At 39.9% G+C, this 13,504-nt stretch overlaps 1 protein-coding gene across 1 annotated transcript; it reads right to left on the reverse strand.

Moving 5' to 3' along the window:
* Positions 1-4,800: 4,800 nt before the first annotated feature.
* Positions 4,801-7,905, reverse strand: LOC120061630 (TLD domain-containing protein 2-like). Its single transcript, XM_039011533.1, has 5 exons — positions 7,849-7,905; positions 6,019-6,177; positions 5,811-5,906; positions 5,587-5,660; positions 4,801-4,936 (listed from the first exon to the last, which is right to left on the reverse strand). The coding sequence occupies exons 1-5, from the start codon at positions 7,903-7,905 to the stop codon at positions 4,801-4,803; spliced, it is 522 nt and encodes a 173-aa protein (XP_038867461.1).
* Between the last annotated feature and the right edge of the window lie 5,599 nt (positions 7,906-13,504).

Consider the following 13,504-nt stretch of genomic DNA (forward strand, 5'->3'; position numbering starts at 1 on the left):
GAGAAGGAATCATAAACAAAATGAAAATAATGCATATTTTAGATGTTTTTCCCCCAATCCCTTAACATTTCTATATAATAAACTCTACAACTAGCTGTCTATCTCAAATAGAGATAACATGCTCCCAGAACCAACACTGAGACCATTTGACTGCTTGATGGTCATGTGTAGTTTCACACACGCGCACACACACACACAATGGTAGAACAGTTTATTATGGCACAAAAAACACATTTAAATGTGACTAACAAGAGAACTGATTCTCCATGGACTTCCCATTTGTGCTGAATAAGACGCTCTGTGCATGAAGTCAATTACCAGATGCTATTGATTCTCTCACTTCACAGAAAAAGTTAGGATAAAAGAGTCAGAAAGAGAATCTCAATAAGATATTTTAGAAAGATACTGTATTAATGGCCTTGATGATTTATTGGCTTGAGGCCCGTGCATATACTGTAGATTTGGAAAGTATTCAGACACCTGGATTTTATCCACATTTTGTTGTTACATCCTTATTCTAAAATGGATTTAAAAAAATCCCCTATCAATCTATACATAATACCCCATAATGACAAAGCAAAAACAGGTTTAGACATTTTTGAAAATGTGTGTGTATATATATATATATAGCATTTACATAAGTATTCAGACCCTTTACTCAGTACTTTGTACTTACAGATTCAAGTATTCTTTGGTATGACGCTAGAATTTTGGCACACCTGTATTTGGGAAGTTTCTCCCATTCTTCTCTGCGGATCCTCTCAAGCTCTGTCAGGTTGGATGGGGAGCATTGCTGCACAGCTATTTTCAGGTCTCTCCAGAGATGTTTGATCGGGTAAAAGTCTGGGCTTTGGCTGGGCCACTCAAGAACATTCAGAGACTTGTCCCAAAGCCACTCCTGCATTGTCTTGGCTGTGTGCTTAGGGTCATTGTCCTGTTGGAAGGTGAATCTTCGCCCCAGTCTGCGATTCTGAGCGCTCTGGAGCAGGTTTTCATCAAGGATCTCTCTGTACTTTGCTCCATTCATCTTTCCCTCGATCCTGACTAGTCTCCCAGTCCCTGCCGCTGAAAAACATCCCCACAGCATGATGCTGCCACCACCATGTTTCACCGTAGGGATGGTGGCAGGTTTCCTCCAGACGTGATGCTTGGTATTCAGGCCAAAAAGTTCAAATCTTAGATTCATCAGACCAGAGCTTCTTGTTTCTCATGGTCTGAGTCCTTTAGTAGCCTTTTGGCAAACTCTAAGTGGGCTGTCATGTGCCTTTTACTGAGGAGTGGCTTACGTCTGGCCACTTCACTATACCGGCCTCATTGGTGGAGTTCTGCAGAGATGGTTGTCCTTCTGGAAGGTTCTCCCATCTCCACCGAGGAACTCTGGAGCCCTGTCAGAGTGACCATCAGGTTCTTGGTCACCTCCCTGACCAAGGCCCTTCTCCCCCAATTGCTCAGTTAGGTCAGGCGGACAGCTCTACGAAGAGTCTTGGTGGTTCCAAACTTCTTCCATTTAAGAATGATGGAGGCCACTGTGTTCTTGGGGACCTTCAATGCTGCAGACATTTTTTGGTACCCTTCCCCTGATCTGTGCCTCGACACAATCCTGTCTCGGAGCTCTACGGACAATTCCTTCGACCTCAGGGCTTGGTTTTTGTGCACTGTCAACTGTGGGACCTTATATAGACCGGTGTGTGCCTTTCCAAATCATGTCTAATCAGTTGAATTTACCACAGGTGGACTCTAACCAAGTTGTAGAAACATGAAGAATGATCAATGGAAACAGGATGCACCTGAGCTCAATTTCGTGTCTCATAGCAAAGAGTCTTAATACTTATGCAAATAAGGTATTTCTGTTTTTTTATTTTTAATACATTTTGCAAATAATTCTCAAAACCTTTTTTTGCTTTGTCGTTATGGTATATTGTGTGTAGATTGATGAGGGGAAAAAAATGTAACAAATGTAACTAATGCTGTAATGTAACAAAATGTGGAAAAAGTGAAAGGGTCTGGAAACTTTCCGAATGCACTGTTTAGTACCTTCAGAAAGTATTCACACCCCTTGACTTTTCCCACATGTTGTTATGTTACAAAGTCTGATTAAAATGGATTTAATTCAAATTTTAACATTTATAAAAATATATATTTTTATAATATAACACAAATATGTCTTGATTAGATAAGTATTCAAGCCCCTGAGTCAATACATGTTAGAACCACTTTTGGCAGCGATTACAGCTATGAGTCTCTGGGTAAGTCTAAGAGCTTTCCACACATGGATTGTGCAACATTTGCCCATTATTCTTTTCCAAATTCTTCAAGCCCTGGTTGTTGATCATTGCTAGACATCCATTTTCAGGTCTTGCCATAGTTTTTACTTAAATCTGCGTCAGCCACTCAGGAACATTCACTGTCTTCTTGGTAAGCAACTCCAGTGTAGATTTAGCCTTGTGTTTTAGGGTATTGTCCTGCTTAAAAGGTGAATTAATCTCCCAGTGTCTGGTGGAAAGCAGACTGAACCAGGTTTTCCTCTAGGATTTTGTCTGTGCTTGGCTCCATTCTGTTTCTTTATCATGAAAAGCTCCCCAGTCCTCAACGATTACAATCATACCCATAACATGATGCAGCCACCACTATGCTTGAAAATATAGAGACTGGTACTCAGTAATGTGTTGCATTGGATTGCTCCAAACATAACATCTTGTATTCAGGGCAAAAAGTGAATTGCTTGTGAGAGCAATTACAAGAATGTTATAATACTTTTATTCCATCAAATGGTTGTTTTATGCAACAGAAGAGGGTTCTTATAACTATATTGCGTCTGTGTGAACTGAAAGTGGGCCTCTGGGAGATTTAACACTGACAGGAGATTTATGATGTCTTTGGGTAATATGCATTCCAGAGCATGAGTTAATGTTTCTGTTTTATAAGGTACCAGAGAGAGAGATGACTCCAGGGCCAGAACCTGGTTTATACACAATGAGAACAGTTTTTACAGCAGATATTGTCTGCTGTGAATTATAAGTATCTTTCATTCAAATCTTAACCGTGTGACCCATTCCATACATCTGTTGTTTGTCATGTAGACTGAAGGGGGTGTATCTTGGCTATAAAAGACCTTCGTACATTTGTCTCGGGGCTCTCAACGAATCATCTGAGGGTGATTCGTCGTCCAGCCATCATTATCGTAGAGCTCTCAATCGATTCACTTTATGTGTGTAGTATTGACCTGCTCCCTTATTAATAAGTGAATAAAGATTTAGTTTAAGTATAACTCTGACTTGTGTGATAAGTTTGTCTACTCATTTGAGAGTAAAGAAATTAACCACAACATGCTTTTTCACAATTTTTGCAGTATTAATTTAGTGCCTTGTTGCAAACAACATACATGTTTTGGAATATTTTTTATTCTGTACAGGCTTCCTTCTTTTCACTCTGTCAGTTAGGTTAGTATTGTGGAGTACAATGTTGTTAAACCATCCTCCATGTTCTCCTATCACAGCCATTCAACTCTGTAACTGTTTTAAAGTCACCATTGGACTCATGATGAAATCCCTGACCGGTTTCCTTCCTCTCCGGCATCTGAGTTAGGAAGGACTGCTGTATCTTTGTAGTGACTGGGTGTATTGATACACCATTCAAAATGTAATTAATAACTTCACCATGCTCAAAGGTAGGGGTGTCAAACTCATTCCATGGAGGGCCTAGTGTCTGCTGGTTTTTGTTTTAAATTGAAACCTAGACAAGAGAGGATCGAAAACCCGCAGACACTCAATTCTCAGTGGAACGAGTTTGACACGTGCTCAAAATATTATTCAATGTCTGTTTAAAATACCATCTACTAATACCATCTACTAATACCTGGTCTTTGTGGTTGAATCTGTGTTTGAAATTCACTGCTCGATTGAGGGACCTTACAGATAATAGTATAGGTGGGGTACAGAGATGAGGTAGTCATTCAAAAATGTTGTTAAACACTATTATTGCACACAGAGAGACTCCATGCAATTTATTATATGACTTGTTAAGCACATTTTTACTCTTGAACTTGTTTAGGCTTGCCATAACAAAAGGCTTGAATACCTATTGACTCAAGACATTTCAGCTTTACATTTGTAAGTAATTTGTCAAAAGAAATCAAAAAACATAATTACACTTTGACATTATGCGGTATTGTATGTAGGCCGGTGACAATTTTTTAAATATATTTTTATAAATTTTTAATTCAGGCTGTAACACAACAAAATGTGGAAAAAGTCAAAGGGTGTAAATACTTTCTGAAGGTAATGTATAGAAAGAGAGCGAGATAGAAAGGAGCTCTGTGACAAGGGCGCCCTCTAGAGTTGTAAATCAACGGTCACTGGGCACTTTGCCTATAAAGACAACTTCCCTCATCATGTGTTATTGATTGAGATTGACCAGTCAGCTGTGCTAATCTGACTGTCCTTTAATTGTTTAACTCCCAACAGAGCATTTCTGAAGTAATCCAGATCTCCACTGAATGATACAGACATACCAAGCAGAAAATAAGGCCAACAGAGAGGAGTGATTATTACACACGGTCTAAATCATTGAACACCAGAGGCCAGTAGTACTCTATTTCTGTTTTCCCAATGCTTCTGAAGCTGGTGAGTTAGGGGCCTTATCTGTTTGTAATGGAAAAAATTGAGGTGATGGAGTTGAATCACCTTGCACAGGGAGCCACGCTTTGGATCCTCAGATGAGAGGTGCAGTCATTTTCAATTCCATCCACTGTCACAATCGTTGTATAATGTTTAAGTAAGCAGTAGCATGCAGTCCCTTGTCTCATGAGATGGCCCAAACCTCCAGGTCGTTGATTAGGAAGTCGTCAGAGGAGGACAACACGTCATTGTCAAATGTGTCACACCTCTGGCTCTGCCCACGGATCAGGCCATCATCTAACCACAGGCCAAAGAGACCCCTGAGAGCATGATAGAGCAGGAGAAGGAGGAGAGAAACAAAAGAGAGCATAATTCCTCAACTTTCAAGCACTCCTTTAGACCACTAGTTACTTCCATATTCTGTTGAATTATAGTTAGGGCCCTGGGTTTTGGTTAATTATGTCACATGATCAGGATTTTAACATTTATTTTACAACTATTCCTGAAATCATAATTAGATCTAAAATGAAAGCAATTGTCTGAGGATGTTGCTGGACCATCTGACATAAAAAAGGACAATTTTATGAAAAAGCTTTCATTTAAAGGTTAAAATCCAGGTCATGTGACATGATTAAGCCAAACACAGGGCCCTACCCACTGGGCACAGACGTCATTTCAAAGTCCAGTTTTGATTTACATGAGTTGTCAACTAATGAGACTTCACCGTGAAATCATCAACAAAAAATTCACCATGTCATTCGATTTAGGTTAAAAGTTGGGTGAAAAAAAGACTAAATGTCCTTTAGTCAATGATTTTTTAATTCAAATCCAATCGGTTTTCCACGTTGATTCAACGTCATAACATAGATTTTTTGTTGTTGAAATGACGTGGAAACAATGTTGATTCAACCAGTTTTTGCCCAGTTAGTAGTTATAGTTTATTAATGATTGCGGACCTATTTTCACTTACCCTCCTCCACCAAATGCCAGGTAGTCTGGACTTCCCTTCACAAAGAAGGAGTTACTAAACTTCCATTCATAAACCTGGAAAATAAACAATGATCATAGCTTGGCATCAGTTGTTGTTTGGAAACAGCAACACTCATGATGCAGTAATACAGTATTGGTAATTTAGGTTAGATTGAATCCAGCCCTAAGCCAGTGATACTGAGACTCGACATGGGGATATCTCACCTGGAGTTGTGGAGAGAAGGAGAAGAGGAATGTGTGTCCTGTTCCATAGTATGACAGACTGATTCGAAGAGTAGTAGGACAAAATGCACCAAACACCTAGGACAAAGAAATAGAGTTTACAGAGCAAGGGATACAAATCCCAGACAGCCTTATGGCATAGGTGAGAAAACTTGGTTTAGGCAAGTAAACGGCCTCAGCTTCTCCTCACCTGTCCACAGTTGTCTCTGATGACAGTGAGGGTACTGGTGCTGCAGTCCATGCCCCCCATGCTCTTGTACAGAGTGCCCAGGCTGGTGCCGTGTCTCTGGGTGCTGTATACCAGAGACCAGGGGCACTGCTCTAGCCGGGCAGGAAGATGCTCATTTAGCTGGAAACCACAGGGAATTACACTGACACTAATATTTGTATCACTGATATTCATGTGGCAATTTATCATGACTTGTATAGGGAGCATATTTAGCACAGCAATAATTTACCACTGCACATGTGATGCATTGATTTAACGGAGAATGGTGCAACTGCGGCCTGCATTTCGGGGGCGTCCTGCTTTTTCAATATGCTTTGTAGTCATGACAGACAAAGATATATAAATAAATCAAAAATATACACGCAACATGTAAAGTGTCGGTCCCATGTTTCATGAGCTGAAATAATAGATCCCAGAAGTTTTCCAAACGCACAGAAAGCTTATTTATCTCGAATTTTGTGCACAAATGTGTTTACATCCCTGTTAGTGAGCATTTCTCCTTTGCTAAGATAATCCATCCACCTGACAGGTGTGGCATATTAAGTAGCTGATTAAACAGCATGATCATTACACAGGCGCACCTTGTGCTGGGGATAATAAAAGGCCACTAAAATGTGCAGTTTTGTCACACAACAATGCCACAGATGTCTCAAATTGAGGGAGAGTGCAATTGGCATGCTAACTACTGGAATGTCCACCAGTGCGGTTGTCAGAGAATGTAATGTTGATTTCTCTACCATAAGCCACCTCCAACGTCGCTTTAGAGAATTTGGCAGTACATCCAACCAGCCTCACGTGTATGGCGTGGTGTGGGTGAGCAGTACCTGATATCAATGTTGTGAACAGAGTGACCCATGGTGGCGATGGGGTTATGTTATGGGCAGGCATAAGCTACGGACAACGAACACAATTGCATTTTATCAATCGCAATTTGAATGCACAGAGATACTGTGACAAGATCCTGGGGCCCATTGTGAGGCCCATTATCTGTGACCATCCGTGACCAGTTATGTGAAATCCATAGATTAGGGCCTAATGAATATTTCAATTGACTGATTTTCTTATATGAACTGTAACTCAGTAAAATCTTTGAAATTGTTGCATGTTGCATTTACATTTTTGTTCAGTATAGTTAAGCAAACTTTACTGAGCATGTTGTTAACCAGCTACAGTACATGAAGTAGGTAAGTAAACAAGTGGTTTCCGTTTCCTGTGTAACATCAATATTGCTACACCTGCATGTGGGCATTCCTGAACTTCTATTAGTGCAGGAACCAATGGGATGCTCAGAATGCCCACATGCAGGAAGGCCTCGAATTATGGGCCGCAATCACACACTAATGATGTAATGGGATATAACCTGACCAATCTATGCGTAAAAAAGGCTGCACCAGGGTATTTATTGACAAGCCAGTCAGCCAATCGTTGCTCCCGTATTTTTGCCAATCACCTCGCTGGTGTGTGGTGCCCTCTCCCTGGGTGTCAGGGGCCTCTTTATCAACCTTGTTTACATTTTTCACTAAATTCTGGTTTGGTGGAGATTCTAGGATTTGTGTGCGGGTAAACAAATGATTGGGAGAATCTGTCACATGCAACATGACCCAAACACATGACTGTTTCTATCTCCTGCCTTGGTATAGTAGGCTATGAGATTAAATAGGCTATGTAGCGCTACTATTGCACAACAACACTGTAGCCTACACATGTCAAATATTTTACCCTCTAAAAGTCTAAGCCGTTGAGAGGGGGCACAAAACTATCTTCTTACTTCCATTAGTTTGTATGGATTACCTTCAGATGAGTCCCATGACACTTGTGGGGGTCGTTGAGCAAAATGGAAAACACCATTGTGGGGTCATAATAGTTTGTAGGCCAAACCGTTTGGACGCTACAGACGTTTTTGTGAGAAGACCGATTTCTGACAAACAACCGAGATAGACAGTTTCATGTTGGATAGTGACGAATAGTCAGTCGCCTGTAGTTTTCCTTAAGTCCACCAACAGCAGTTAGGGACTGCCAACATAGTGACAAATCTAATTTTTCAAATTTCAATAGCTCTTTAACCATTACTCCTAAAACGTTCAAGACTGATTGTAGCTAACCCGATAGCATAGGCACACATTGCACACACTTTGTTTTTGTCGATTTACATCCCGCACTATTTAAAAATTATTTATTTACATTTTTGAATTTCAATAGCTCTTTGGTCATATGACCTACTGACTTCAAACAAGGTTCAGAATGTACATTCAGTGGCCCTACACAGTTTGTTTAGTTTGTCCATTTTCATCACGCAATTTTACATGAATTTTCAATGTTTTTCAATGTTTATAATTTCAATAGCTCCTTGGTCATGTGACCTACTGACCTCAAGGTTCAGAATGTCCACTGACTACCCTCCTATATTGCACACCCTTTAGTTTGTCCATTTTCACCTCACACGTTTTTACATTAAATTTGTAAACTTTCTAATTTCAATTGCTCCTTGGTCATGTGACCTACTGACTTCAAACAAGGTTCAGAATGTTTAGTGGATTATAGTTATTCCATTGCACTGGATCTAATACATATTAGCATTTTACATACATTCCTAAGTGTAATAATTGTTTATGACATACTGTGAAAAACTCTTGGATGCTGACTGTGTCACTTTCAGACATGCGCAGAGCAGACTGAAAAGGGAAGAGTAGCTCTTGACTTGAACCACAGGGGTTCTCTGCAAAGAGAGAGTAATCCAAAAGGCACAGACACACCCCTTGACCTGTATGTATTCTCTCCTGATTGGTCTCCGTGGTGCTTAGTCAATGGGAACTCCATTGCCGGCCCCATCATAAAGTTTTTACAGTCTGACTAAAGTGCCAGAGGTATGAGGACAGACATCCTTTGTATTTATGGAAACAAATGTTTCCTAACACTTTGGATCCTATTGGACAGTTAGAAGACACAATGCGTCAAGGCAAAAAAATAAATAATTACTAATTACTGTCCATGAGTAACCTCAACCTTGTGGGTCTGTGGGTGTTTGGGCCAATAAAGTGCCAACTCAATTCTACCACTGACTAGACTCTCATGCTACTATGAATGAGGACACAGGGCAATAGTTTTGAATCTAAACCAGCCCTTTTTTACTGGAGTACACTAACCCCTAAGTGGGGCTCTTTCTTGACACACAGTAGCAGTTTACCAGATAAGAACTCAAGAAGATCAAAAAGTAGATTGTTGTAAGGGTGTATTACATCCTGTGCTGTGGAAAAATCATAGCTGAAAAATGCCTCTATGTATGTGTATACTGTATGTGGGAATGTCTTATGTCCGTCCTACATGTAGTGTTGGTAAATGGAATATTCCTCAACTGCATATCATAATACTTCTATTTGCAATAGCAATTTATGTTCAACAACTGACATTTTCAGATGTTATTTTGACAAACACACTTTAACACACTTTGGTGCTTACAATTCATTCTTTATTGTCATAGACTTGGTGGGCACTGTCATCTGTGATCTTTGTGATATTACTTTCTTTAAGCACGTACTGATGAAACTGTCACTTAATATATTTTTCTTAAAGTCTACAAATGCTCTACATTTATTCACTCTGGGATAGGGTTTGATCCTATATGCTACTTTTATTATTGTCCTGTAAGTGGTTCAGATCCAATAATTTAGGCTGTGTGTAGAATGGGGCATAAAGGAAATTACCTCTACTAGATAATAGTGATAAAGAAATCACCATACAGTTTTGGCCTGTGTATTCATTTGCCTATAACTAATCAGAATACCATTATGTTTACATAAAAAAGAGAATACTTCAAAATGAGAAGATCCTGCCATGGAAAAGACGACTGGGTGGACATCAGTGGAAAGGAGGGGAAATAACTCACACCATGCAGCAGGACACCTTCAGCTGCGGGATCTTTGTAATGCAGGTTTGATAGTTATATTTTCAATAAATGAATGGTTAGCTGTTATGTGACAATTAGGTCAAAAAACTTTTTTTTTTTTTGTGTAGACGGCCAAGGAAGTTGCACAGAACTTCCCCAACACCCCCCCCCAAATTGATATAGAACCTTCACAAAAACACATGGAGCAACTGTGAAAATAAATGGCTGAGGATATATTAAAAATGTCTGGTATGTAATGGCATTTATTTTTTTGACCCCTTTTTTCTCCCCAATTGGTAGGTGTTACAGTCTTGTCTCATCGCTGCAACTCCCGTAAGGACTCGGGAGAGGCAAAGGTCGAGAGCTATGCGTCCTCCGAAACACAATCCAACCAAGCCGCACTGCTTCTTGACACAATGCCCATCGAACCCGGAAGCCAGTCACACCAATGTGTTGGAGGAAACACAGTTCACCTGGCGACCGTGTCAGCGTGCACTGCACCCGGCCCGCCACAGGAGTCACTAGTGCACGATGAGACAAGGATATCCCTCCCGGCCAAACCCTCCCTAACGACGCTGGGCCAATTGTGCGCCACCCCATGGGCCTCCCGGTCGCGGCCGGCTGCAACAGAGCCTGGACTCGAACCCAGAATCTCTGGTGGCACAGCCTTAGACCACTGCGCCACCCGGGAGGCCCATGGTATGTAATGACATTTAATTCAAAGTAAATGTACATTTTTTATTGTTGTGTGGGACACCCATATGTTCAGCTCATGGCTATGATTTCAGAGTTCAACAAAGCCAACAACTGCTTCATGTGTGCCACTGATAAAGAACCTGGATGTGGCCCAAAGACTGACTGGGTTAGTAACTTTATTTAACATGTTTATAATCTTTTGACAACAGTGACGGCATATAAGACAAGTTATGATATAACACAATGGATGGCTAATTCGTCATACTGCATTGATATTAGATATTATTTATAACGTGTTACGCTTTGTTTTGTTTTAGATTGAGTGTTTTGCATGCCAACGGTGGTTCCATGTGCTGTGCCTAGGAATGAAGACAAAAGAGTTCAGAGTGAAGAACACAAACTGGAAGTGCTGTCTGTGTTGTTGAACATGTATGCTATACCCCATCCACACTGAAGAGGCTCTGACGTGTACATCAACCAGGGATAAAGAGAAAGTTAACACTGAAATGTTTTGTACTTATTTGAAGTAAAGTGTCTGTTGACATTTTGGAAAAGATTAAAGGTCTACAATATCTGTTTAATTTGTCAATATTACATTTTTATTAATTGATTTTCTGGCCACCATTACTGTGGTTCATTGTTCAGTATATGTATTGACCAGCAAACCCACTGCAGCCTACCTTACTAGCTCATTCTCCATCCCTGCTTTGGACAATAACATGACTCTCGTACTTTGCCCTTTCCCTTTATGGTTGATATTAACGATGTAAGGAGATATTATCTCTCTCTCCTATTGTGTACCGCTGTTAAATACTGTGGAAAAATAAAAAACAAGTACTTAGAACTACCAATTATTGTAGATAAATATTAAAGAAAAGGGTAAACACAACACTGGACTGAACCCCCTAATTGTCAAACTAATAATAATGTACAACAATATAGATGATACATGACTACAGGTTATGCAATATGGGTGTATATCCACTGCATGCTTCTTAGGTGTGTAATTGACATGACCAAGGAGCTATTGCAAATTTGAAACTATGAAAAATGTACGTTACACTGCGTGATTTTACAGGACACAAACAAGAGTGCAATATATAAGGCTAGTCCGTGGACATTCTGAAGTTTGTTTGAGTCCAGTAGGTCACATGATCAAGGCGCTATTGAAAATTTTAATTTTGAAAAATTAATGTAAAAACGTGTGAGATGAAAATGGACAACCGAAAGGGTGTGCAATATAGAAGGGTAGTCAGTGGACATTCTTAACCTTGTTTGAGTCAAGTAGGTCACATGACCAATGAGCTATTGAAATTTGAATGTAAAAAGTTTGTACTTTGTTCCAACATCAAGACACTTATTTGGAGTCTGTGGCTCAAGTGGTTTGAAAGCTATTGAGGTTTGAATGCGCGAATATTCGTTGAATATCCAACTTCAAGCTGTCTTTACCTCGGTTCCACTGCAGATGTAGAAGGCCGAGACGCAGCCAATGCAATTTTTATTTTATTTATTATGTTACTTAGATTGACGCACAGATTTTAAATAGACTACAGGACTATTTACTTTCGAGCATGATTGGCTATTGAAAGAGCGATGGATAAATGGTAGCCTAACATTTGTTGTGTAGCAGGAACAAACCAGTCATGTCAGAAAAGGAGACACATGCTCTGCAAATATGATTATGATTTAGGCCTATATAATAAAAGTAAAATAAATATATTAGGCAATATGCCTGCAATGCAATCTTCTCACCAATGGCAAATGGATCATTAGGCCTACGTTTGAATGTTTGTTACCCTACCATGATTATAATTCCTGTGCATTAAATACCACAATTTCCCCCAAAATAACAATATTTGCTTGCAATACAGTTGATCAACCACTAGAAGTTGTGCGTACGCATGGTCTGAGATTTGCGTGGAGATACACACTTTACTGTCAAATTCAAAATGGATAATTACCAACCTTTGCGGGAAAATTGGTGCACTCAAGGTTTAGAGTCTTTTTTGTGCGCACCTTTGATAAATAATCCCCCTGGTTTACGGGAGTTTGGTGGTAATGCGCCATTAATAATAACATTGGTTCCAACCTCCATATAATAACACTTTTTATTTAAGCTTTATTTTGACAGGGAAGTCATACTGAGACTAGGATCTCTTTTACAGATGAGCCCTGCATAAATACATCAAACACATACACTATACAAAATTACAAAACATAGAAAAATAGACATCAACATAGAGGTCTCCAATCATTACTCTGAACCGACCACGGGGGAACAGAACATCTAATTTCAGAGAGCTCTGGAAGTTGTTCCACATAAAGGGCACAAAAAAACTAAAATCTGCTTATTTTTTATTTAACTAGGCAAGTCAGTTAAGAACAAATTCTTATTTACAATGATGGCCTACTGCGGAACAATGGGTTAACTGCCTTGTTCAGGGGCAGAATGACAGATTTTTACCTTGTCAGCTCGGGGATTCAATCCAGCAACCTTTCGGTTACTGGCCAAACGTTCTAACCACTAGCCTCTAACCACAAGGCCTACCTGCCACTAGGCTACCTCTAACTCTGTGGAGACCGAAGTGGCCTCCAGTGATATCCAAGCCTGAGACCAAGTTAGGTAATTTCTAAGTCTAAATGAATTAATGATGATAGATACATTGGAAGTTTCTGCATAAGTGCTTTTGTCACGTTCCTGACCTGTTTTCCTTTGTCATGTATTTGTTTTAGTTGGTCAGGGCGTGAGTTGGGTGGGTTGTCTATGGTTGATTTTCTATGTTGGGATTTTGTGTTCGGCCTGGTATGATTCTCAATCAGAGACAGCTGTCAATCGTTGTCCCTGATTGAGAATCATACTTAGGCAGC

This window comes from Salvelinus namaycush, chromosome 16 (genome assembly GCF_016432855.1).
Source record: "Salvelinus namaycush isolate Seneca chromosome 16, SaNama_1.0, whole genome shotgun sequence".
Classification (NCBI taxonomy): Eukaryota; Metazoa; Chordata; class Actinopteri; order Salmoniformes; family Salmonidae; genus Salvelinus; species Salvelinus namaycush.